The 23838-nt window shown below is 37.0% G+C and overlaps 1 protein-coding gene across 2 annotated transcripts in view; it reads right to left on the bottom strand.

Moving 5' to 3' along the window:
- Positions 1–3678: 3678 nt before the first annotated feature.
- PPP1R12A (protein phosphatase 1 regulatory subunit 12A) overlaps positions 3679–23838 on the bottom strand; it is a 113893-nt gene continuing 93733 nt past the window's right edge. The window contains exons 18-25 of one of the 2 annotated variants that reach the window (XM_063154980.1): positions 23258–23376; positions 22536–22601; positions 19341–19357; positions 18439–18580; positions 17677–17781; positions 16740–16787; positions 12266–12316; positions 3679–5815 (exon numbers count right to left, since the gene is read on the bottom strand). In XM_063154980.1, the coding sequence (XP_063011050.1) occupies positions 5729–5815; positions 12266–12316; positions 16740–16787; positions 17677–17781; positions 18439–18580; positions 19341–19357; positions 22536–22601; positions 23258–23376 (635 nt within the window). In that variant the 3' untranslated portion in view covers positions 3679–5728. Of the gene's footprint in view, positions 5816–12265; positions 12317–16739; positions 16788–17676; positions 17782–18438; positions 18581–19340; positions 19358–22457; positions 22602–23257; positions 23377–23838 lie in introns of those variants that run through there. The other variant, XM_063154979.1, reaches the window with a different exon arrangement.

Here is a 23838-nt window from a genome sequence, read left to right as displayed (position 1 = left end):
GAATCACCCCCACTATCTGCAGTTGATGTAAATGTGGATTTTTATTTTTAAACAAACCTTTTCATTAAATCTTTCTGGGCAGTGACTAGACTGTGTGGCAAGATGTGTATGTTGTGTAGTTTTGCATAAATGTGTATTTTGTACCAGCTGATGTAAAAACTCAGGTTTTTGTCAAACTTGGGGTATAGGCCCAAGTAACCGCATACAGGAAGCAGAAGCTTCATTTTAGCTGCAATGTAGCAATTCCCTCAGAGCAGGTCTATCTTTTGCGGAATTAGAGACATCATTAAAACGTGTATCTGAGCAGCCACAAACAAGGGCAAGGACTGTTTTCTGTCTGGGGAGAGATGAAGGCAGGGGGAGGTGCAGCAGCCAGCCCTGCTGGGGTCCCACCCCAGGCAGTGCAGCAGGCACTGCTTTGCTCAAAGAGCAATTCAGCCCAGTGAGTCTCTGCTCCAAGGACTCTATAGAGCAATGGGGGGAGCATAGGAAGATGGTACCAAATAAATAAATAGCTTCTTTCCCATCATCCACCATACTTGATTGTGTTTTTTTTTCTTTCTTCTCCAGCAAATAAAGCAAAGGGAAGAGACCACACCAGAAGATGAATCGCACTGTCTTGGCTAACTATTCCTGCTAAGCTTGAATAGGTTTGCAAAACAGACATGTAGAACCCAAGCAAGAAGGGCGAAATAATTAGAGTTGGAATGTGGGGCTTTTGTCCCTGCTGTAATTGTCCCTGGGCCAGATGAGAAACATTAGACATCCAACAGGTGATGTTTTCAGATGAAAGAACTGAACAGTTCCTCCTTTCTCTAAAGGCTACATACTTTTCCTATCTAATCAGTGATACAAAATGGGGAGGTGCTGACACAAGCAGGAATAGCCGATTACCTCATCAGTATGGCAGCAGGTCTCCCTTTAAAGTGAGCAATTAATTGTGAGTTTGGGAGGTTTTGTTTTGCTTTTTAATTCTGTCTTCAGTGCAGGAACCTGCAGTCACCTGTCACGTACATTCTAGTCTTATTTTACATCTACATTGAGGCCGAGCAAAATATTATTTGCTACTAGTCTCTAACCAGCTCCACTGCTGTTCCTGCAATCAAAACAAATGTAAAGCAAGTAACTCCAGTTGCCAGCATTTTTTCACTCATGTGGCTTTGATTTAAGAACTTAAGGAAGCTGAATCACCACAGCTAAATGTAACAGTGTGTACATAACCATGAATAGCAAGAGCTTCTTGTGAAAAACTTAAGAGCATTTCTTCTGTTCCCTAGCAGAAAGACTGGCTATCCCTATGTGGGAAAAACTGTAACTTCACAGAGGTGACCAGCAGAGCTGCAACAGAACTGTTCAAAAGAACCTTTAAAGCAAGTGGGAAAGCAACCCCCTACAATGCACTGATGTGTTTCTTCTGTCTCTTTCAAAGTACCCTCCCCCAAAAACTGTGTAATGGCTGTGGTTTGTTTTGTTGGGTTTTTAAAATGTATATTGTATAGTGAATTTGTGTCATGCTTTGCTTTAACAGTCCTCTGGATTGTAACTGCCAATAAATTTCATCTATAAAACATTATTAATCCCCCAGTTGCACAATTAAAGCGCCGTCATTAACTACTGGCCACACTGTACCATGTCAAGTTAGAGAAGCTGAAGCTACCACGAAAAGGTGAAGAGTGACTTCAAGTGTAACTAAAAATGAGTTGCTTACACTTTCCATGCTGCACAGGCTTGAGGCCTCAGCTGCCAAGAGCCTTTGCCCACTCTTCTTTCTAGGGAGGCCCAGCCTGGAGCTTCCCAGGATCCACAGCTGCAGCACATTTCAGCATGGCAGATTTGGCCGCCTCCATTTACACTTCTGTCACAAGACCACAAGCAACAGGGCAGAGACAAAAGGGTGCACGTTCCTTTCTTGAGGAGCTGGTGTGCTACTGAGATGAGTAATACCTCAAGGTGATCATAAAAGAACAGTAAAGTGCCAGCTGCGGGAAGTCAAGACACTTCCAGGATCACCAGATCAAGTCAATGTAATGATGATTTCATACTTAATTTAGAAATAAATTAATACCTCCTTTGAACAGTATTATGAGCCAGCAGTGAGCCACAACTCATACTGTTGGAATTTGGATGAGATGGAGCCTGGCCTTGAACTCTTGACTTGGGGCCAATTTTGTTCTAATGTCACCATGCAAACCATTCATTTTCTGACATGGTCCTGCCTTTCCTAGTCTGACATCATAGCATACTTTTTACTCACTCCCTGCCCTTTTTTTTGGTGTAGATTTCCTTTCTACCAAAATATTTTGGCATTATATCATCACTCTTGACTATAAACCTCCCGGTTATGCCAGCTAACAGGGGCAGGAGCCTTCTCAGATGGAGTCCATTTGTGTCTGATAGAAGTGAAATAATTAAAATTTCTCCCTCAGCAACATCTCTTAAGGCAGGTATCTTCAGAAACCCAAAAGCATGTCTTTTTCCTTGTCTAAAACATACATAAGTAACTACTCTTCCTAAAATAGAAATGAGAGGACCCTTGTATAGCAACCCAATTGCTCTTACGGCAGCAGATGAACAGTGGCTAGGAATACGGGACAGGTAAGGTTATCACCAGTTCAATGTTCATGTGAGCACAATCCAAGTTTAGCTAGGACAGTATTTCTAAATGAGTGAATCCTGAGATTCACATTTTGTACTTGGTGCTGAGTAAACAAATGCATTGACCTGCATGCTATGAACTGTAACTGTGCTTTTGGTGATCTGGCCAGGAAACAGCAGTAACAGTATGAAGTAGGAATTAGGAAGGCTCAGAGGGGAAATTGTTTACAAGGGAGACAAGGTGGACAAGAAATGAAATTCCAGCTCCTGAGTTTTTTCTTCTAGATAACTGCTACTGTTTGGAGCCATAAAGGTCAGGCAGTCCTCATGCAGCCATGCTTCCTGCACTCTCCTCCCACTCAAGCGTCCTGCACTCATTCCTCCTCCCCAGGTTATGGCTCCCTCCAGGGTTGGAGCTGGTTCTGGGCAGGCCCTTTGCCTCTTCACTCTCCACATCAGCTACTTCCATGCCTCTGTGTTTGACATTAATTCTGGACACAGAGATCCCTCTCCATACTGAGACAAGTCCCCTGAAAATCTAAGTTGCTGGTCTGAATTACCATTTAAGGCATTAGTCATTTAAGGAAGCTTGTCAGGATCACCAGACAGCAATAATATGCTTCTTAAATGCAAACAGTCTCCTAAATAAAAAAATAGTCTTCCATGACCCATTTTTCTCTCTGTTGTAGCTGGATTTTCTGAGGATTGAACACAATCAGGATCAATAAGACAATGACACAAGTTTAGCAATTGCTTTGTGAGATTAGGTTAATATCACATAAAAAATGGTTCTCATATTCTGCACACAGACAGGTTTATGTAAAATATATAAACATTTGTCCAAGTTGTTACAGATTGCATAAATATGGCATTTTTACTGTTGCATTTACAGATGTGCATGTACAATGATGTGCAAATAATCACAATCTGATTACAATCTTTGAAAGGTACTTGAACCTTGCATCCAAGTAACGCAATGAATGAAAAATGCCCACCAAAGAATTTAAATAGCAAACTTATAACATGGTTTAAATTCATAACAAATTTCAATGTCTTATCAGTAAAACTTTCACACATTTAAAATATTTTGTATTCAGTTTATTTGTATATGTCAAAATACATTTTTTTTCCAAAATAGTGGGTTTTGCAACTAGTTTCATGCAGATACAAGGTCTGCTCAGTACTACCAATAAAATCAATATAGCACAGTAGCCATTCATTTTTTAGATATAAAGAATAAATAACCTAAATATAAAACACTAAAATATTAGAAACACGTATTTAATCATTCACAGGCACCCAAACTTTACCAAATATAATCCAGAATATGCCTAACTGTCTTGTAACAGAACTCAATATGTTGCAGCCATTCAATTCTTTATGTTAGCATAAGACAATGGAAGTCCCTATGGTTCAGACCCACCTCTCATACAGATCAACTACAATAAGATATCTCAAACTATCCGTGTACCTTTAAAATCAAAAATCCTGAGCTTGGTAGTAAGAGCATAACCTTACATCTTCAAAAAACCAATCAACAGAGAGAGGACATCATGTCTTCCTTACCAAAACATATCCCACCCCTGTAAAGCTAACCCTCCCTCCCCCCCAAGTAGGCAGTAGGACACAACCTTTTTAAATGAAGGGGTACAAATTCACATTTAATATAGTATACAATATAATCCATAATACAATAGCTACTACAAGCTTTACAATGTACAATTTGTTTTAATGGCTGATCTGTTCAGTGGTTTTAGGCAATAAACTATGTGCCAATAGGATGTCATATTTTGAATGGTTTAGTGAAAATATAAAAGCTGTTCCTAACAAAAATGATCTTCACTTAAGTACTTTTTTGTTTTTAAAGGCCACTGAAATGTATAAAATGGTCTGACACGGTGTTATCAAATTGGATGCCTTCTCACATGGCAACAACAGTGCATATAAACATTATTGTGAGTGTAATGGGTTATGCTTTTCAAATGATTTAGTACATTACTTTGGCTAGCACAACAGTTTTGGACAGCACTCAGATAAATATAGGTATGTGAAATGTAGTGAAGCAGTTATATTTATGCATTTTTTTATTATGGTGAACACTATCAAATGAAAAAAAATGGGACAAAAAGATAATAAAGTTTTTATATAGTTTAGACCTTTTGTAAAGATAGGGCTCCATACAATGTACAATGTCTAAATTCTTTATACCATAAAAATTAACGAACTTTGTTAAACACACTATTCTGGATAGCCTAATTTGCATTAACAGACATTTGCAATAGGGAAATATATTCAAGCATGCCACGTGGTGGTCTGAAAAATCAAACCAGTACACATTTATATATACAGCATCACTCAGTACCTGCTCAAATGAATGTGACGATTACAGGATCTAACGTCTTTCACTACAAACTTCTTTTTTTTTCTTTTTTTTTTAAAGTGACCAATAAAGGCAGAAAACAGGACTCTTAAAATATTTCTAGTTTCAACTGACTTTTAAAGCATTTTGTATAGGAAGTAAATGCATATTGCACAAACAGTGAAAGCAAATGTTCCACCAAACATCTCTGTTCCAGGTGGTTGGACAACACAATTCTAGTTAGCTACACAAATTATGTAATTTAAAAGGGTGTGTGGTCTCTGCAAATGGTAAAGCTGTGAAAACACTGTACAAGAAAATCTGGTACACGAAAAATTAGAAGGGAAAAAAAATCCAAACTTAAATCTTAAAGAAAAACTGAGTATAGGAAAAAAATGGGAATTGTGGCACAACAAAAATGTTATTGAGTAACTGTCGTCTGTGAGAGCTGAAAGCTTTTGTTGATGTAAAGTGTTTATGTACAACTAAGGCTTACTGGTTAAATATCTGAGGCGTATCTGGCCTTGAATACTTTCCTTATTATGCTGTGGCTGTAAACAAGATTTCTCAGTCATTTTATCTTCTCAGCAGCTGCATTTTAACAAAACAATGATCTTGATACAAAAAAACACACAGGTAAGAGGGTGTTTGGCAGGATATCTGAAAATGACAGTCTCCGAAGGATCTTCCCACACTTCCAGTGACTGCCATACCATGGTCCACTGGAGTTATTAGTGATGTGCAATACCATTACTTGCTGCTGTAGTAAACCTTTTATTTGGAAAGTTTGCTTATAACTCTGATCAAGGCCCCATTTTCATCTTTTAGCCTCTGGTTGTCTGCCTTCAGGTCTGGTAGCATCTATGAAAAATGAAACAGGGTGGTTATTTGCTGTTACAACCCAAGAAAAAGCAGCAAGACTAGACAAGGACTGTGAGTAAAAATCTTTATTCAGCTTAATTATCTTGGCAGTTCTCACACTTCATATCAGCAGTTCAGAAAAATCTCCCCTTTTAGCATGATACATTTAAGGGTTAGAGATTAGAAGTTTTCATTTGCTTCAACTAGATGCACTAAAACTCAGTGGTGCAGATGACCAGCCTCTGACAAAAGCATTTATAGTAGCATGAGGAAAGTAATGAAATACTTCAAATTCCAGGGGGGAGGAAGGGGGGCAGAGGGAAATTAACTACCAACAATTTAAAGAGGCTTGTCTATACTGCACTTGCAGAGTTTCAAAAAAACATGCTGTGGCTAAGCATCTCTACCACTGTGCCCTTGGATGATTTCATCCTGATCAGATACAGTGTGATTCAGCTTGTTAGCTCATAGCATTAATCCTCCAACCACTTCCAAAGTCATGTTGAAGCACACATCCTGTAATTTGAGATCATGTCCCTGAATAGCATAGTTCACACAAGATCAGATCAGAGCAACACCAGGCTACACACTCAGGCAGACAGGTTAGGGATCGGCAAGTTATGGCTGCCAAAAGAGATAGGTGACACACAAGCACAAAAGCTGCAAGGCAGAAGCCAAATGAGGTGAGAGTTGGACAGGATCAGATAGGAAAGGAAGACAAGTCAGGGCACAGAAGTTGGTACTGGGAGAATTCAGCTTCCAGAGAAACCAGAAATTATCTCAGCAGTTCTCTGTATCTACATTCACACCCTGATTACAAAGGACCTATCACACTCACAGCTAAATCACACCTATGGATTCTAGCAGGGGTTTCACACAGGAGGTAACACCTATTCCTGCACAGTGGTTACTCAGTAACCTCAAGTGCAAGTGTATGCAGGAAGTTCAGCCACCAACCTACCTGACACCTGTTACCTTCCTCTTCATTATTTTTTTGGCACTATTTATTTTCATTTTATTTAAGCAAAATTATACTTTCAATCCCATTATATTCAGAACATTATAATGGAATAGAAAGAACTAAGAAGTTTAAAAATGCAGGGTCAGTTAACTGTGCACTAGAGGTTTCATTTCTACATTTCCTGTCCACACTCACTTCACTGAACTGCAGACTCTTTCAAAGTGAATCTACTGAGCTTGTAGATCTCCCTGTAGTTTATTTCCCTGCAAATACTAAAGTATGTGAAAGGAAGTTGACAGGAGATGATAAGAAGAAAAAAAGGTGGTTTCTACAATTAGAGTAGTCAAAAATCATTCAGGTATCCTTGATTCCAACTCTGTTTTATGGATGAGCCAAGGGAAAGCCACCGAAGTTGAGCTCTTCAGAGTCACAGGGAAGCTTTCGTTACAGCCAAGTGAGAGCTGTGTTCTGAACAAAAAGAGCTGTAAAATGCTGATTACTTTCAAAAACTATGTAAATATGTTTGAAATTGGGCAACATGAGTGATCTTTTTGCAACTGTCGAGCATTATTGTTCAAGTCTAAGCTGTAAAAAATAACTGTTGTCCAAGACAGGGGTCATATCCAGACAACATGCATGTGTCTGCAAAAAATGGAACAGACATTTCTTCAGGCAGACCAACCAAAAGCTTTTCTTCCTCCTTTCCATTCTGCTGCAGATTTCATACCAAAGGTACTGGGTGAAACCACAACAACCCTCATCTAGCCATGCACACGGAATCAAGGCAGTCTGGTTTTGTACTGGTTAAATAGGCACCTTGAGTAGCATTGTGTGTGCATTCCAATGAAACCTCAAAGTAAACCCAGGAATGACACAGTCCTCTTTCAACTTACTGAGCAGCGAGAGAGCTGCAGCCCAGAATGGTTAATTACATAGAGACAGACCTACAGAGAGGCAGATTTTCTGGTGAACTACTTTAACAAAATCCACTGTTCAAAATTAGAACTTTAACATAATCCAGTAACATTATATATCTGCAAATCTCTGTAGGTAGATTTTAATCTTGATTCAATTACTAGGTAGAATAGGTCTTAAGGAAATATTCTCTTTTATTGTGAGTCTACTAGAGCATAGGGGAAGACTTGTAAGAGACAAAAGGGTTATATGACAAGATAAAATGGCATTGAGTTGCACTAGGAGAGGTTTATACTGCATAGTAGGAAAAATTTCTTCACCAAGATGGCTGTCAAGCAAAACTGCTCAGGGAAGTGGTGGAGTCACTATCCCTGACAGCATTTAAAAGATGTGTAGATGTGGCACGCAGGGCATGGTTTAGGGGTCATTGGACTGGGGCACTGGTTGGACTTGATGATTTTGGAGGTCTTTTCCTATCTAAATAATTCTACAGTTCTGTCAATATCAGGAGATTCATAAGGAAGGATAAGCACATGTAACCTAAAATACTTACACTTCTCATCAATACTAATCCCCACATACTTTAAACAAATCTCTTGGAGCAGTGCATTTCTATGGGTACTCAAACTTCTCGTGAGGTGACACCATACACCTTTAATGTCAAGAGGGAGGAAAAAGGGCCTTTGTAGCAAATTCAATAAAATTACAGTAACACACTGCACTTTGAATTCCAATTTGCTTCTCACTAAAATAGCAAAGTATCTTCCTGTGATAAGATTCGATTAAAAATGCACTATTTTGTCTGTCTGTATCATGACTAGCTTTGCAGTATTATAATTTAGCAGTATTATAACTTTGCAGTATTATAATTTAGCAAATCATGATTCAATAATCATCTGATATATGTGGAGCCATCTCAGATCTGTAAAGTAATAATCATGTCTGTGTTTGCTGGAGGATTTACCAGTTTGTACATACAAAACAACTTGATTAATAACGATTACAAAAGAACTGCTCAGATTATTCAGGCACACTGCTATTGTTAACCTAGCACCATACTGTCAAGGCTTCTGATGTGTGTCCACTGCTTCTCTTCTGCTGGTCAGGCTACTCAAGCTCCACAACCACCTGCCATTGCAAACTCCTGCTATGGAGAGGAATACTGAATGGTTTTCTCTGGTTAACACCCCAAAATGGCTTACCATGGTTAAAGGAATGCCACTGCTAGCAAAAAAAAAAAGACAGTATGGATATGTAGATGTGGACAGCAGCCATTAGATTAACTCAGCTGTGTTGAAAAACCACATTGTTTGCTGAGGCAGGTGTAAGATGGACAGCCCTAAAGGGACTGCTCTGCCTCCTCATGCAGCAGGGTGCTCCTGCTGCTTTCTGCACAGTTAATGTAGTGATCCAACAATACTGGGGTGAGATGGATCAAGTACTATTATGAACAAAGGGATTTGTTTTCAGCCAGGTCAGCGAGCTGACTTCACTTCCTCAGAAGGGTTAACACAAGGGAGCATTGTGGAATGCAGGGCCTGGATGAGGAACACCACATCCTAATGTTAGTCCAATTCCAGAAAGACACCAAGCAAAAGGATAAACCTCTTCATTTCAGGCCTCTTAGTGGGGAAAACCCGAGATCAGATTCTGAGCAGAATGCATGCTCATCGTGTTCCTTTCCAAGTGGGAAGCGGGGTAGATGAAAAGAAGCAGTTTAGCAAGAGTCACTGTGCAGAAGGCTGGTTTGTTTTTTTCAACTACACATCTTAAAAGCTCACTGTAAACTCCAGCCTAGACAATTGTTATACTTAAGAGGAAAAAAGGCATATAGATTTGGTTTAGAATGAAACCACATTTCATCCTTATGTAAGTTTTGAACCTTCAATGGCTTTCTGTAACATCCCTGAAATAACACTAAGAATAACAGACCAGCATTGTTTTCCAAGATGAAACTCAAAGCAGTTCATACTCTTATCAGAAGGGATCTGAACCAATCTGACACACTAGGCAGAGTTTGTTTGGTGTCTGTGATTTTACAGTCCATGCACTGTAGGACTCTCATCCACACTGGGATGCCTATATGTACAGCAATATAAATCAATGATCTTAACTCTGTGCTAGAACTGCTTGTTTTAAATTGTCTATGTAAAAATAAGGATTGGCAAGACTCAAATGGGAAGTTCAAGTGAAAACAGTAATCACCTTGAAATTCCAATACATTTCTGAAAAAACAATACTTTAGTCCCCACTGAAACACTGAAATACACAAATGTAAGAAAAATGGTTGCTAATGTAGCCATTCATGAATGCACAGTATTGAAACCGGTTCTCAAACACTCTTTTTGTTGAGACTAAACTTTTATCAACTCTATGCACTTAAACCAAACTGCAGAAACAAAGCTCAAATCTGAATTTCAATTTGTTAGAAACTAGAGGCAAATCTATTTGAGCATTTACACAAACATCAAAACAAGAGACTGACTTTAGTGTATCCTCATGCAAACCCAAATCCTTTTGGTTGTTGCCAAGATTTTAACATGTCAAAGGTCTCCTAGATCCTTGCCAATTTATTTTCAAGGACAAGCTTCAGTGCTAGCAGGGACAATACCACACCACTCCAGCACATCTGCAACACCTCCAGCTTGTACACTGGGCACCATGCTTTAGCTGTAGCCACACCTCAAGAACCGAGCAACACTGAGTCAGTTTCTGACACACAAGTGTTAATAGTAAAACTCTGCCCAAGCACAAACTGAATGTCAACACCTGCCTGGCTAAACAAAGGAGAAGGAAGAAATTACAAGTCCACAGAGCGCAGTTGCCTACAGGACCCTGACAACTTGGCAAGCACTCGGGTCAAGGCCCTATTCTCAGTCACCAGTCGCTCATTTATGTGTTTCAAAGATTCAATCTGCTTTATTTGTTGCAGCTTCTGCAGGAATCAAAGAAATAGGAGTGAAAATGAGAAAAAACCCCACATGTATATTAGATGAGCAGAACTGAAAGAAAACTTAGAAGAAACAGTCCTGTTTGAAGTAAATAAGCTGCTGTGAAAGGAAAGCATCAAACAAGTGGCACATTCTTGAAAAGCAATCTAAGTACCAGTAGTGATTAGTCACAGCTTTCCAAAACAGTTCAGGATGCATTAACAATGAGAGCTATTCCTGGAATTCTTCACTTAACATCCTAATTGCACAAACTGAATCTCCTATTCAAAACCCTGTACATAATAACACATTTAACAGACACTTTTAAACAACTATGCAACAAACTATGGGAAGAATATTTAATCTTTAATTCAAAACTTTCACTTCTTGCTTATTGAAAGCAAACTTTAGGAAAAGGGAATATATCTGTATTCTCTATTTTTATCAGAAGCCCTGCTTTCCCTAGAAGCTCACATCCTGTCTTCTATTCTTAGGCAGACCATTATTTTCCTCTATCATAGTTTGTTTTTTCTGTATTTCACTTCTGAAGACCCTTCAAGGAATCATGGACGTTGTGTCCTGCCTCACAGCAAACTATTTTGGCCTGAATCCAAGGGAGCCAGAGGCATCAGAGTTGCTGTTCTGCCTGTCAGCTTCAATTACTTCAACAGAACCTGGTGCATGTATTTTAATGGAAAGTATTTGGAAGTTTATGCCATTTCCAAGCACCAGAGGGAGCTCAAAAATGAGCTTAAAAGGAAACTTCTTATTAAGCAGTACAAATTTAACAAATATCAAATGTCAAAATAATGGTATTTTCACATTCCACCAAAATTCTATGAATTTTGTAGGCCATATGCAATGTTTATACGAAAGGACATAATAGAAAATAAACCTACCCAAATTCTCACCCTTCTTAATGATATCAGAGGGTTTAACATTGATAAAGACTGGTTAAAAAATGCAAACAAACAGAAATGTAATTTATTTTAAAAAGAATATTGCTTCTGAGATTCACTTTATACATAGGTGAAAAAAGCAGAAATCAATATGGTAAGTATCACTCATCAACAGCTCAAATCTACCTACTGCATTTTCTAAGTAAAACCTGATTCACACTACACAAACAAGAGATTTTCTATCAACATTGTAACATGCCATCTAACTAATAAAGAGCATGAGATAAAGACTGAAACAACATTTAATGCTTAAATATCTATACAAGTATATGCTACCACTATTTAATAATAATGGATTTTAATAATAGTAATTATAAATAAAACTAAGGAGTAAGCATCACATCAAAATTGTAGACTGCTATTCCGTCTTGATTAGCTTAAGATATGTTTCACCCTAAGCACCTCTGAATGTTTCTTGTTAGCCATGAACTCAGCACCTTCTTCGCAATCGTACCCGTACAGCTGCCTATGCCAGACCACAGCTTTGCTACAAGCTGTGTGACAGGAGTGACTCTGACATGCAGCTGTAACTTAGTTATTCTCTGGTGAAATTACAGAAACCAGTAATACTGGTAATTTATAATAATAACAATAATAATAATAATAATAATAAATACCAGTAAGACTACATGTCTTACTGACATAGTAACACACTTTGTAACTAATAGTGTACTAATTTACTTACTTTCAGTTCTTCTTCCATTTCAGATATCCTTCTTTCTAGCGCCCTTCTTTCCTAAATCAGAAGATGTGTGTTAATGCTGAACAATACAATGTTTTAAAAATTACAGCTTGTAAATACTGTGGTAACAGTGAAATACTTCAAGTTTCAAAGATGATACAACCAAAAGCATAGTGTGGACAGAAAACTTGTGATGGCAGTGATACATAGAAATTTGGTCAATATGGAATTTTAATATCCAAAGAGGAAGAGATAGAGAAATTCATATGAAGTCCTACAAAAAATACTCCTTCCTTTTCACTAATTTAGAAAGGTTTTAAGTATACAACTTGTTTGGATTTATTTTTCATGAGCTAGGCTTTTGTAAGACCTTAATATCCAAGAAATGCAGAAAATTATCAGAAACAAACAAGAATATTAAAAGATATAAGCACAAAAGCATAAGCTTTCACAGGCAAACAAAGGTAGCTGAAACATCTGTCTCAGCTCAGTGGGATCTGTCCACACTCCAAACTGCAACAGTTGATACAACTGACACTATAGGACTTAGCTCAGTACCAAAGAAATCTAGTTACATGAGATCAGCTGCTTCTTGAGAAAATGTTTCTTGAATATTTTCTGCATTTCTCGTATAGTTTAATTTTTCTTTTATTTCCCTTTTTACTTGAGAAGGAGGAGAAATTATCCTTTGTATAAGAACTTGATTACACTGACTATATAACAAGCCAGCTTATGGAAATTTAGCTTAGGGTTTTCTATACTACACTGCAGTCTGCAGTGCAGATACATTTTTATTTTGTTTAAACCTATTTTTCAACACATCTAACAGATGAGCAATAGACTCTGGGGTTTACAGCTTGATTGCTTGCTTTCCTGTGTCAGACGATGCAGTGTATCTCATTTAAAAGCAGCTGCAGTTATCAGTACTCTACATTCAGATTTTTTTCCAGAGGGTGAGAGGCAAAAGCAACAGATTATTGCGAAGTGGACATATGCATCTGCATCCAATGGTGTTATGCAAACAGCAAGCAGCATTGACTGAGTGTGTAAAACTTTGGTTAGATCATACCGCCCAGTAGATACTGACTCTTGCCGGACACCTTTCAGATATAAATCATTTGAATTTAGTTTAATCACAGTGCAGTTATACCCCAACATTTTCCCATTATAGCAAACAACTTTAATTTTTATCAAAGTAATAAATATATTACTGCAGTTGTTACTACTTAATGTATTTAACTCTTTCAAAATAAGACTTTTTTATAATGACTGTAATGAACATAAGTACCAGTGAGTTAACGGGTTGCAATTAACTAACAAAAATACCACACTGTCTTACAATACTTAGAATTTAATCTGTTACCTACTAGTTTTACAAAATAACATATATGATGTGTTCTTATATTAAGCAATATTCAACAATTTTTTCTATTACCAAGAGATGAATGATCAAACAAATTTCAAAATTTCAGATGTCTAGAAATTCTTAATACTTTGAAAGCATTTGCTTAACTAGCATGTTGAACTTGTCTATTAGCAATAGAAACCTATTCAGTAAAATCTTTAACTGTCTTTTTATACTTCACATTATACAAAATATACAAATAGACTGGTATAGGAATAAGAGTCTTTGTAGAACTGTTTTGTCCCTATTATTTGAAGCTATGCTCCTCTTTCACTTGAACTGCTTACTCTTTTAGGAACTGGTTTGAGGGATGCCAATGAAATAATGCACTGCAGTGCCACTGAGAAAATTTGCCAGTTTTATTTGATTATTTCCTGGACTCAAAGAAAGCATTTGAAATCTATGAGGACTAAAATTGTATTATATAACTCCTCAACTCTGTAAGGTCTGTCAAGGAACATTTGTAACTCACAAAAAAAAAAAAAAAAAATCAGACATACACAGATATACACATATGAAAAACTGACCCCTCCAGCACTATACAATTTTTAAGAAGCAAAATCAGATGTATATGCCTACATATACTTGCATAATCAATAATACAAAGAAATATACCTCTCCACAATTCAAATTTCCAGCTGAAGAAAGAAATTGTTTAAGGGAACAATTTCTTGGGAAAGAAATTGTTTATTTTACTGCTTTCTCATCCAGACTGAAACCTCTAAGTTTGAGTTTTGGTTTCAAGTCTTTTTATCATGTCATACAGAATTTTGCAAAGGGCTGCTTGCATATTTGGCAGAGTGACAGGTTGTTAAAGAAATCCTCATTTTTGCTCATGTATTGCTAGGACCTTGCACATGTGCTCTCATCTCTACCCCTAATCCCATGGAAATAGCCCTTTCTGGTAAACAGTTTTCAAATGAACAATATTCACAATGTATCACAAAGTCACATCATGGAAACCCACTTCTGAAGGGTGAATTTAAATAAAATTAAAAGTCAGTATTTTCTGAATTTTACTACTGTGCAAATCTAGGCCTAATATATACTCTCATTTTCTTCACTGAAAAGGTAGGTTTCAGCTGGAAAATATCACAGTCCAAAGATGCTTTCAGCTCTTTCTCTGTTGGCTTTTTTTTTCCTTACAATTTTTCCTCACTACTTTACTTTTCCCCTCTCCTCTTCTCTATGTAATTTATATAAAAAGTCTTTAGGTTTATATTTTATTTTAGTGAAGTCATATACATGGAGAAGTATACGTAGAAAAGGTCTACAATCTCTCTTAATTTTTACATTTTTATTGTTACATTACACACTAAAAAGCTGTTTTAAAAATTATTTTTAATGCTGAATTCAATAAGCTTATTTTTAGAGATCAGCTATTGATGACTAGCAGCTGAGAATCCTGCTTCAGTCACATTCAAAGTGAAGCTTCAGATTTAAACAATAATAACAAAAAAAAATCATAAATATATTCCTCATTTAAATTCCTATCTGAAAAAAAGTGGGTAATTATAAACAAGATTCAGATGTACAAATTTTGTGTAAACCCTGTTTCAGCCATACAGCACCTAAGTTACAAACATACATCACTAAGTTAATTATTTTATCCACTAGATTTAATACTAATACATTTAGGGAAAATAATATTTCTGAAAGATATTTTGCTGTTGGACTGAATGCCTTAAAAAAAGTGCAAGACTTTCTAGAAAAGCCAGTTGTCATAATGCAATGGCCTGTTTTGGGAGAAAGCCAAGCAGTAACTCAACACTGAAATAATGTCTATCTATGCAGCACTCCGTGCATTACCTACGAACCCCCACAGTAATGGATACAGCTCCATCTATTAAATTATAAATGTCCACTTGTGTGGCCATGCTAGCAAGCAAGAAACCAATTAACTGCTGCTGAAACCCTTCTACTGATGAAATCACTGTCCACACTAGGATGCCAAAAAAATTAAAGAGAGAAATATGTGCTAAATGGCAGCAATAAAGTGAAGAGACTATTAAGATAAAAATAATGAATCTTCAGGAAGTGCTTGAGAGCATTTCTACATCTCCATGTGCTTCTGTAAAGTCTGTTTATATACTGGACAGTTTTGTGTAACTAAAACTTGTTTTGTATAACTAAAACCTAAAATATTGGAAAATCAATACAAAAGGCTAGTAAATATTAAATTTACCAGGGATTAATAAATGTTTACCACACCACTTCTTATTGTCAAAGTCTAACTTTTTTTTCCAGTTTGTCTGTGTCATGTGTCATTCCGGGATCAAGGGAGAAGAAAAGAACACATGGTGTTCAGAGTCATGAAGGAAGCCAAAACCACCACAAAATCAATGTAGTTTGCTTTACACTGCCATAAACTAAACTTTTATAGGGCTGGATTTTAATTAGCATGAAATTGCAGCCTAAAATTATCAGGTGTCCAACTTCTGAAATAATTCCTTCAGTCTATCTCACATACGAATTCACTGCATGACTTCTTTCCCATTCAGTTTAGGATTGTCTCTGACTCTGATGCCCCTCTTCCTGCACTGCTTACTCATTCTTCCACTTTCTCCTCCTACCCCACTATCATATTCCTCTGGAAACAGCTACAGTGCAAGGAAAGAGGCAGATAAAGATAATTTTATATCATTAGAAGGTTTAAGGTCCCATGTTTCTGAGGCAGAAACAGCTATCTCATTACCAACAATAATTGGTGCCTCTGGAAAGCTCTAAGGAAATTAACTTCTCTGAATCTTGGAAATGCGTTAAAAGATGAGACACAATGAATCTGTTTAATCCTCTGGGATGCCAACATTGTTTTGGATGAGATGGAACAAATGGCAGATCCCTGGAGGGCAGCAGAGTTTAGAAACTGGTTATCATGAACGAACAGGCAAACTAAAGGCAATTCCCACCTCACATTCATTGCCACTCTGAAACCTAAAATCCCCAAATCCTCTAAAAAATGCAAACTATAAGAAAGGCTTCTATTCCTACTAAAATCTATCCAAACCAGGGGTTGCAAAACAAGCTAAAACAAAGCTTGGAGTATTTAAAAGCTCTTTGGAAGAAACTCACCCTTTTCTCCATTTCCAAGAGTGATCTGTCAGCAAATCTTTCTTGTCTCTGAAACACAAAATTGATGAAGACATTGACATGTGCTTTGACATAACACAGAACTGATGAAAAAAATCAATTAGACATTTTAATATTCTGTCTGTAGTATGCAATCAAAACCATTTTAAAGTATGTTCAGGGAAGTAACACTGAAATAAAGAATAAGCTGGATTTATCATGCACTTCTTTTGTGACCATCCCTGTTATTTAATCACTACACAGCCTTTGGCTAACAGGAAAAACACAGTATTTCTATCTAAAAGCATTACAAAACTGGCATCTTTTAAATGTTCTTCACTAACATTTGCAGGGTATGCATCAAAGACAATTAAGTACACGTAAATTGTGATAAATGTGATCTGACAATATGAAACATTCTACAGCAAGAGCAGACAAATTTAGACAAATCTAACTCCAGTATATGTGTCTTGTAAAACTGTATGCAGCACTGTTATCTGACAGCAGTTATTGGTAACAGGAATGCATTATTTGCTCTTCTTTTCCAAAATAAAGCTACCTAACCAGCCAGGAAGAACTGGCAGGTTATGCCAATTTGCCCTCAGTCCCACTTGTCAGTTTGAACATGAGCTTGACAGTGTAGAAAATGTTTACTCCTACCCTGCAAAAAAGCTGCATGCAGATACATGCTGGCAAGAATCACTACTACTTAAGTAGGCAGGAAGCAGTCTCACATGTTTTGTTCACAGCTGAAGACCAGAATCCTGCACTCCTTTCTGTTTAGAAAGAGAAATTGTCCATTCCCATCTTTGGATAAAAACCAAAGCTGATGCCTAGTGAAGAGCAGCCCATAGGCTGGGGTTTGTCCCTTCAACTTTGTTATGTCTGGTTTATTATCTACATTGTTGGTTAAGTACATGCTTTTTTGTTTTCTACAAACCTGAGTGGTCTTCTCCAACTGTAGCTTAAGATCTGTAAGTTCCATGTTGGTGTCATGTAACTGTGCTTTCAGCTTTTCATTTTCAGCTAGAATCTGTTCATAAAGCTAAGAGAAAATATTTGTTAAAAATTCAGATAATGGTGAGATTTGCCAAAAAACTTCAGAAGTATGATTGAAGCACATGTAAAATTAAAAATACATTAACAGTCTAAGAAGTAAAATAATGAAATTTAAAATCAGCAAGCATGGTAAGGAACTGTTACTAAATATTTCTAGAAACAAACAGCTTTGTATAGGGAGCACACAACTTACCTTACACATAATTAAGGCATCCTTTTTTCTTCTGACTCCACAGATTACCCCACCACAGTAAACTTTTCAACAAACTCCTCCTCTATTTTAAAACAAGATCTAAACATATTTTTACCTCATATCTATGTAAGCTGGCAAACACTTAATAAAGTCTTCACATATACATACATCAGTTTTAATAATACCTTCTTATGATAAATATTATCATATTATTTTTTAAAATTTGACTCTATCTCAGCTCTTCCGATTTCTCCCTTGCCTTGAAAAGTACAAAAGCCAGAAGCTGCTTCATAATGTATATTTTTCCCCACTGCAGTGGTTGCTGTGCTTCTCCATTCTGCTAAGTTACTTCAGGCAGCATTTTGAATGCAATGTGAGACTACTTTCACACAATTTAAGAAAAGCAGTAATGAAATCCTATTTTTGCACCAAACTTATTGAATCAAATACCTTCTTAAAATCAGGGCTATCATCTTTTTCTAGTCTACTGCAGTATGGTTTTCGATCTTCAAGGTAACTCTGTGACCCTGATCGCCCCTGCGCTGAATCGTAGCGATCACCTGCAGACATGCTGAGAGATCCCGAGTCATATCTGTAAAAGAAAAGTTCTGGTTTTTCTTTGCCTTTGCAGCCAAACTGAGACCCCTGACTGTATCAAATGTTTTAAGTTTGCTGCTACCCAGCTGTAAACAACCAAATGCAATTAGGTATTTTTGTTAGACTACCACTTCCTAATTTGATGCAAATTTCATTTTTACATTCTCCAGTACTTCAAGATTCTGGATGAAAATGTTTTCAAACTGCTCAGTCTGCAGAGTAATGCATGCAGAGAAATATTTTAAATGTAATTAAATTATTTAATGCAAGCAAATATTTACATGTCTTAAAATACTTTAAAACTGGCTTAGATAGCTTAATTCTTCTTTATTTATAAAGAACATTTTTAAAAAAAGTATATTAGTTTAATATTAGTCTTTTAAAAAACACTAGGAATGGCCTAGATGAATTTTAAGTTTTGTTACAGCAGCCAGGATTTCAAAACTATGTGTTGTGAATTCTAGTATTTCAACAGAAACAGCTGATGAAACAAATCTTTAGCAGTCTTTATCCTAATAACTCAATAAAACCCTGTATTAATAAAGTTAAGAGCAATTTCACATTGTTCACTCTTCACTAATCATGTGTTAGAGCAGTTTTATATAACAGATTTTCACCAATCAAAACATAATAAAATATTAAAATCACAGCCTTTGAAAGCTCAATCAAACCACTGGATTAAAGCTGAATTTGTACATAAACAACTTGAAATGACAGAAAGTGTAACAATTCTAATTTGTTTAAATTGCACATACCTTGAAAGGCTCTCACTCTGAGGTGGGGAGAGGTAAAAAGAGAGAAAAAGAATGGATTGGTGAATAATTTAATTAAAATATATAACAATCTGTGAACAAACACAACTAATCAGTTAGGTCAAATGTGCATGCTATCCACCAGTATGTATTATCTGAACTGTGTCAAGCTTCAATTTTGTTATGTCTGGAAAATAAAATAAATATGTGCTAGAATGCACTTGACAAAATATGATTTACAAGGACGTTAACACTCTAAAAGTCTGGAGTGTCCTAAACAGTGGAGTTATTTCAGCACTTGGTGCATTCTGGGTTTGCTTCCTTGTTATCAAAGGCTTCAGAATAGTGTTCCTCAAAGTCACTGTTCCTTCTTTCTCTTCTTTAACATCAGCTACAATGTTTTGAAAATAAGGACTTCAGCCCAAAACAATATATTAAGATACAGGATCGCTGTTTCAACACAGTGTGACTGGAAACAAGTTACTACACCAACAACGTAAGGAAGTACTTATTAGACTTAATTACAGTAAATTTTGTCCCTGTGGATTCACCTGGAATGAATGAACGAACGAATTAATGAAAGCAATATAAAAAAATAACTCCTTTTAGTTGTCAAGCAAAACTTAATTAAAAGTAATGACTTAAGAGTGAGGGAGTGTCCTCTGAGTATTACATCAGTCATACAAACCTTTTGCCCCTCTGAGTGGTCATTACAAATTCATTTTTTTTCCAATTATTATTCTAATCTTAAGTGAAGACATTTCAGTCAAGAAACTCTACTGACATATCATCACCTGGATGTCCTCCAATGTTATTCTCCTAGCAGTGGCTGAAACCTTCCCCACAGGTGGTTTTCTACGGGGGCTGATGGGCTTTGCTTGGTTTCCCTTTATAGAAGGAAACTGTATTTTTCCAATGTACATAGGTAAACAGGCACATTCTCCACAATACACTCAATTTCCCCTTTGACATCTTGAAGTGTATTTACTGCACAGAGGATATCAAAGATATCAGATGCTATTTACAGATGCTATAGCCTAACCACTTCTAACAAAACACTATTTTCTGTCAAGACCATAATAATGCTGAGAATGAAGAGATTTTGTAGAAAACTGGGCAAACTGTTCTGGTGTTTCACCATAAAATCATTTGTATTGGAAAACACTTCCAAGATCACTGAGTCCAGCCTTTGACTGAACACCACCATGACCATAAAGCTGTCCTGTCCAGTTGTTTCTTGAATGCTTCCAGTGATGGTGACTCCACAGCCTCTCTGGGCAGCCTGTTCCAATGCTTAACTGCCCTTTTCAGCGAGGAAATTCTTCCTCATGTCCAACCTGAACCTCCCTGGCTCAGCTTGAAGCCATTTCCTTTTATCCAGTCCCTGTTAGCAGGGAGAAGAGACCAACCCCCACCTGGCTACAGCCTCCTTTCAGGGAGGTGGAGAGAGGTCTCTCCTGAGCCTCCTTTTCTCCAGGCTAAACAACCCCAGCTCCCTCAGCCACTCCTCACAGGACTTGTGCTCCAGACCCTTCCCCAGCCTTGTTGCCCTTCTCTGGGCATTCTCCAGCACCTCAACGTCCTTCTTGCAGTGAAGGGCCCAGAACCAGACACAGGACTCAAGGTGTGGCCTCACCAGTGCCAAGTACAGGGACACAATCCCTGCCCTGCTCCTGCTGGCCACACTATTGCTGATCCAGGCCAGGATGCCATTGGCCTTCTCGGCCACCTGGGCACAGCTGGCTCATGTTCAGCCACTGTCACCAGCATTCCCAGCTGCTTTATCCCTTGGGCAGTTCCCAGCCACTGTCCCCAGCCTGTAGCACTGCATGGGGTTGTTGGGAGCAAGTGTAGGACCCAGTACTTGGCCTTATTGAACCTCATCCAGTTGGCCTTGGCCTACTGATCCAGCCTGCCCAGAGCCCTCTGCAGAGCCTTCCTGCCCTCCAGCAGATCAACACTCCTGCCAAACTTGTGTTATCTGCAAACTGACTGAGGGTGTGCTAGATCCCCTCAGCCAGGTCATATGGGAAAGTATTGAACAAGACTGGCCTCAACACTGAACCCTGCAGAATTCCACTCATGATCAGGTGCCAGCTGGACGGAATTCCATTCACCACCACTCTCTTGCCCTAGGCACATAGCAAAAAGTGCACATGTCCAAGAACTCTTGGTCAGTCAATTGTATATTTCACCATTCCAGCCCAACACATTCACCCTTTCAAAAATATTCATGATTTTGGGACTGATTTAGCAGTATTTCACTGTAATGTTTTTAATTCTATCAGAAGCACCACACAGAATGCTCTACCAAAATTAATGTCTATAGAAAAGAATGTGAAGTAATTACAGACGTTAGGATAATGATATGTACCACTGGAAGGGAAGGAAACAGGACTATGTAGTTATGTTAATGTGGCACAGAAATAAAAAAGACAGCAAACCAAAATGGCATAGAATGAGTCTCTTAACTAAAATATTTAACAGATGTGTAATGGAAGCTTTTACAAAAAAAAAGAAAGAAATATCACTTGAGGTTTATTCCTAAGTAATGAACATGATTCTGTAGTGTGCTACTCCAGGGTTTAGGTCAAAAGAAATACATTCTTCTTATAGTTCAGCTTATATAACTAATCCCTTTCAACACCTCTTCATCCCTCTGCCAAATACCTTTCTGTTTTCAAGAACTTTTCCCATCAAATCAAGCCTATTATACAGATTTCCACTGACTTTTTATCAAGACCAATAATACTTGTTTAGGATATTTAGAAAACCATTATGTTCACTGAAGAAATTACATACATTGAGCTCCTCAATTTTCTGTGTTTCCTTAAATTAACTTTGCATATTATTTTTTAATTATAATAATGACAGCACTGGGATTAATTTTCTAAGCTTTTAATTTGTGTGTGTGTATGTAATTTGTCATAATTTATCTGAAAATAACAATGTAGGTGAAATAAAAATTTTGCTGGGCAGAAACTGAATGCTTGCTCCAGTAACCTGCTGCATCATGTCCCTGACCTGTGTGTCAAAAATCGAATCTCCATTTTCTGGATGCTACTTCTACACAATCAGAATGGAAGTCAAAATGGTCACTTATGGCCACTGTTGATGTGTAAATTAAACTGTAACAAAAATTTTACAACAAAATGTATGTCTTAAAAGGTAATTAATAAATTCTCTTTCTTAAATTACCTGAGTTTCTTTCTTATTTGTTCCTTCTTCTGAATCAGATTGGTGATCCTGTTCATTTTCATCACTCTGGTGAAAGAGGTAGGAGAGGAAAAATAATTAAAACTGTTGAAAACTTAGTAAAATTTTAATGCATTCTACACTTTGAATATGAAAATATAAGAGCAGAAGAATACTCCACAAAGAATATACAGGATATATGAAGAAAATTCTCAAACAGGTACATGTTTTCAGTACTAGAAGGAGATGAAACAATTTTGCATTTGACACATGAAAATCTGGCTTTTACATTACATATGGATCCCGTGACAAAGAAAAGGGAAAAGGAATAGTCAGAAACATCAAATATAACCTTTCTAATCTGACAGCAGTTCTTCAAGTTGTTAAATACATAATTACTTGCAATGTGCCAAATCAAGAATCTCATTTTTACATCTCTGGTACGCATACAACAGAAAAGATTTGTTCAATAATTTATTTCTTTTCCTTAGATTGTGATTAATTCCTATTAAGTTATGGTTACTACAGTGTTCTATAATTCTGGTTAGCAGTATCAACTGAAAAAACTTAATTTTGATTTTGCTCCTGAAAGCATCAAACCAAAACCAAAGAATATTTAAATTTTTTCTAGAACAGTGAGTTACATATTGAATTACTCTAAACAATTCTCTATTTTCAGAGTACACTATACACATTTCATTTTGTTGCAAGTGAAGTTTACTTACATCCTGAGTCCAATACGAAACTCCTGTAGATCGTCGTTTTTCTCTTGGTCTCCGTCTTTCCCTTATAGACTTAGGCTGTGACTTATCTTCTTCCTTTTCTTCTTCTTTTTTGCCCCCTTCTGTTAAGAACGACTTTCTCATTCACTGAATTATAACACAACCTAATTTTCTAAAATACTTCTTCTCAGTCTTTAAAATGCCCACAATAAATTCTTTTTACCTGAAATAAATTCACTGAAGAGCTTCTTACCACATACAGGGTTTGCTGTAACATACACTCCCCAAAACACATAGCTCTACAATACTGTAAATACTAATTTCACATCAATAACCTAAACAGAATGTCTTAATGTAACAGTAATACAACACAACTTGGATTTACAATTCAGTTTTCAAAACTGTCATATAATAATTGAAGCATCTGTATCAGCAGATGTATAGAAGTACACAAAAAGAGAAGGTAACCCTTTTCCACTCTTCCTCAAACAAGCTTTTTTTTCCCATACATCAAGGATGCAGTATTAAAAAAACCCCAGCTTTTACCAATCCTTCTTAGATGCCTCCTTTTCACCACAGTCCCC

This window comes from Melospiza melodia, chromosome 4 (assembly GCF_035770615.1).
Source record: "Melospiza melodia melodia isolate bMelMel2 chromosome 4, bMelMel2.pri, whole genome shotgun sequence".
In the NCBI taxonomy this organism is placed as follows: domain Eukaryota; kingdom Metazoa; phylum Chordata; class Aves; order Passeriformes; family Passerellidae; genus Melospiza; species Melospiza melodia.
Note: the sequence above shows the minus strand (reverse complement) of the source record. Positions and strands in the feature narration are given on the sequence as shown.